Source organism: Garra rufa, chromosome 12, assembly GCF_049309525.1.
Source record: "Garra rufa chromosome 12, GarRuf1.0, whole genome shotgun sequence".
NCBI lineage: Eukaryota > Metazoa > Chordata > Actinopteri > Cypriniformes > Cyprinidae > Garra > Garra rufa.
The window spans coordinates 428,253-431,120 of record NC_133372.1 but is presented as its reverse complement, the minus strand read 5'-3'; the positions used below and the strand labels follow the sequence as shown (position 1 = coordinate 431,120).

Sequence of the window (2,868 nt, the reverse complement as noted above, 5' to 3'; positions counted from 1 at the left end):
AATAAATACATTTATTAAATCACTTGTTCGATTGGGTTCTCTTTGTCTACTTTCAGTACTTATCTGAAAATCTGATGATGTTTTGAGTCATATTTATTCAGAAATATTGATATTTCTAAAGGGTTCACAAACTTTCAAGTAGCACTGTGTGTGTGTGTGTGTGTGTGTATATATATATATATATATATAAATGTGCACAGGTTTAACATTCTATTATTGGTGCAAAAAATATGTTAATTTGACTGTAAAGCACTGGTCCAGTCGGGTAATGGTTCAGAAAAAGATGGATGATAATCATTAGAGCAGCACCTGTAGAATCAGACGAGTCTTCAAACTAAGGTCAGCATCTCTGACGCATGAGAAACCAAACCAGAATGTGGAGCTGAAACAAGAGCTGTTTATTATAGGAAGACACTAAAAACTGAAAGGACACACAAACACAGACAGACAGACGTATATATGCAGCTCAGCCGGTTTAACCGCACTGTGATTTTACAGAGACGTCAAACTCCACTGAGAAAGAAAGAAAGAAAGAAGCTCAGAGAAACAGGAGTGTGAGGAGCTGTGAAACTCAAGGACAGCAGGGTGATCATAACATGACGCTGGAGCGTAAACGTCACTGAGAACCAACACAATCTGCTGCTGAACTGCTGATGATTTTCTCTTTGATACAGTCAGAGCTCCTCCATTCATGATTGCAGTCTGAAAATATAGTCCAATCAACTCACAGATGTGAATAATGATGCGTGGCAGAGGGCCAATGGGACGGGTGACTCACTGCGGCCCCAGATCCGCAGACAGACCCTGGCCGTCGTTGTGGTCGGAGCCCCAGAGCCGGTAGAACTGCGTGAAGTCGACGTAGGGTGGCACTCGCCCCGTCTCGTCAGGCTGCGCCGCCTGACTGCCTCTCTGCCGGAACAGGCTGCCGTCTCCGGAGCTGGAGCTGGAGCTCTGCGTGTGCGTGTTGGTGGACTGCAGCGTCGCCGTGGGACTCTGCCTGATGGGAGGAGCACAGACACACAGAGGGGCGGGGTCAGAGGGAGGGTGAGGGGCGGGGTCAGGACTCTCACTGATGGGCTGTAAGGTGTCTACGCTCAGGGGAATCAGACGTGTCAGTAGACTACAGTTAAATGAGGGACCGTGGAGAGAGATTTATGCGTTATTCATATAGATGTGAATGCATTCGGCTGCAGGAAATATCATCAGGTGTGTGCAGGATTACTTTAGTTAACTAAAACTAAACCAAAATCAATTTCAAATAAACTTCAAACTGAAATACAGTTGAACTTAAATGTACGAAAATATAAAAATCTAAAACAAAAAAATTCTAAAACTAAATTGTGACCCTGGACCACAAAACCAGTCATAAAAATTGAGATTTATACATCATCTAAAGTTTTCCCATTGATGTATGGTTTGTTAGGATAGGCCAATATTTGTCAGATATACAACTACTTGAAAATGTGGAATCTGAGGTTGCAAAAAAATATAAAAGATACAAATATTGAGAAAATCACCTTTAAAGTTGTCCAAATGAAGTTCTTAGCAATGCATATTACTAATCATAAATTAAGTTTTGATATATTTATGATAGGAAATTTACAAAATATATTCATGAAACATGATCTTTACATAATATCCTAATGATTTTTGGCATAAAAGAAAAATCGATCATTTTGACCCATACAATGTATTTTTGGCTATTGCTACAAATACAGTACAGACCAAAAGTTTGGACACACCTTTCATTCAGGTGTGTCCAAACTTTTGGTCTGTACTGTAGATATGAGTTCAACTGAAAAAACTTGTGAAAAAATATCTTTCAGGTGGTCAAATAGCAAATAGTGGAGCTCTGCAGCCACCTACTGGTAAAAGTTTTTTTTTTTTTTTTACTTTTAAAACTGGATTTTCCAAAAGATGGGCAAAAATCTTACTCTAAACCATGTGCAATTATCCATGTTATCCCCATGAATTAAAGTTAGAAATGTGGGTCTTTTATAAAGTGAATTTTACACAAAAAATAAGTTTTTGTATAAAAACTTATTTAAAAAATATTTATTTATTAATTTATATATATTAAAAAAAAATCACTAACACACTGAAAACTGCACAAATGTAGAGTAAAAACTTCAATAAACAGACAAATATACAATACAGACCAAAAGTTTGGACACACCTTCACATTCATTTGAATGAGAAGGTGTGTCCAAACTTTTGGTCTGTACTGTACACCTGTGCCTCTTAAGACTGGTTTTGTGCTCCAGGGTCACAAATGTATACACACACACACACACACACACACACACACACACACACACACACACACACACACACACACACACACACACACACACACACACACACACACACACACACACACACACACACACACAGTGCTACTTGAAAGTTTGTGAACCCTTTAGAAATATCAATATTTCTGAATAAATATGACTCAAAACATCATCAGATTTTCAGATAAGTGCTGAAAGTAGACAAAGAGAACCCAATCGAACAAGTGATTTAATAAATGTATTTATGTATTGAGAAAAATGACCCAGTGTTACACATCTGTGCATTGCAAAAGTATGTGAATCTTTGCTTTCAGTATCTGATGTGATCCCCTTTTGCTGCAGTAACTGAAGGTAATGTTTCTTGTAAATGCTGATCAGTCCTGCACAATAACATGTTTTAGTTTTAGCCCATTCCTTTGTGCAGAACCACTCTGTGATGTTTGTGGGTTTCCTCCTATTAAATGCTTGCTTAGGTCTTCTACAACATTTGAATTGGATTAAAGTGTGGACTTTGACTCAGCCATTCCAAAACATTAACTGGGTTCTTTTTTAAACATTTTTCGGTGGAATGACTTGA

General features: G+C 38.2%; 1 protein-coding gene across 1 annotated transcript in view; it reads right to left on the bottom strand.

Annotated features, from left to right (window-relative positions):
• Positions 1–774: 774 nt before the first annotated feature.
• The window catches only part of LOC141346754 (transmembrane protease serine 6-like), a 16,452-nt gene continuing 14,358 nt past the window's right edge, over positions 775–2,868 (bottom strand). Inside the window, exon 16 of the mRNA XM_073851704.1 lies at positions 775–1,077. Coding sequence (XP_073707805.1) covers positions 775–1,077 — 303 coding nt within the window. The remainder of the gene's footprint in view (positions 1,078–2,868) is intronic.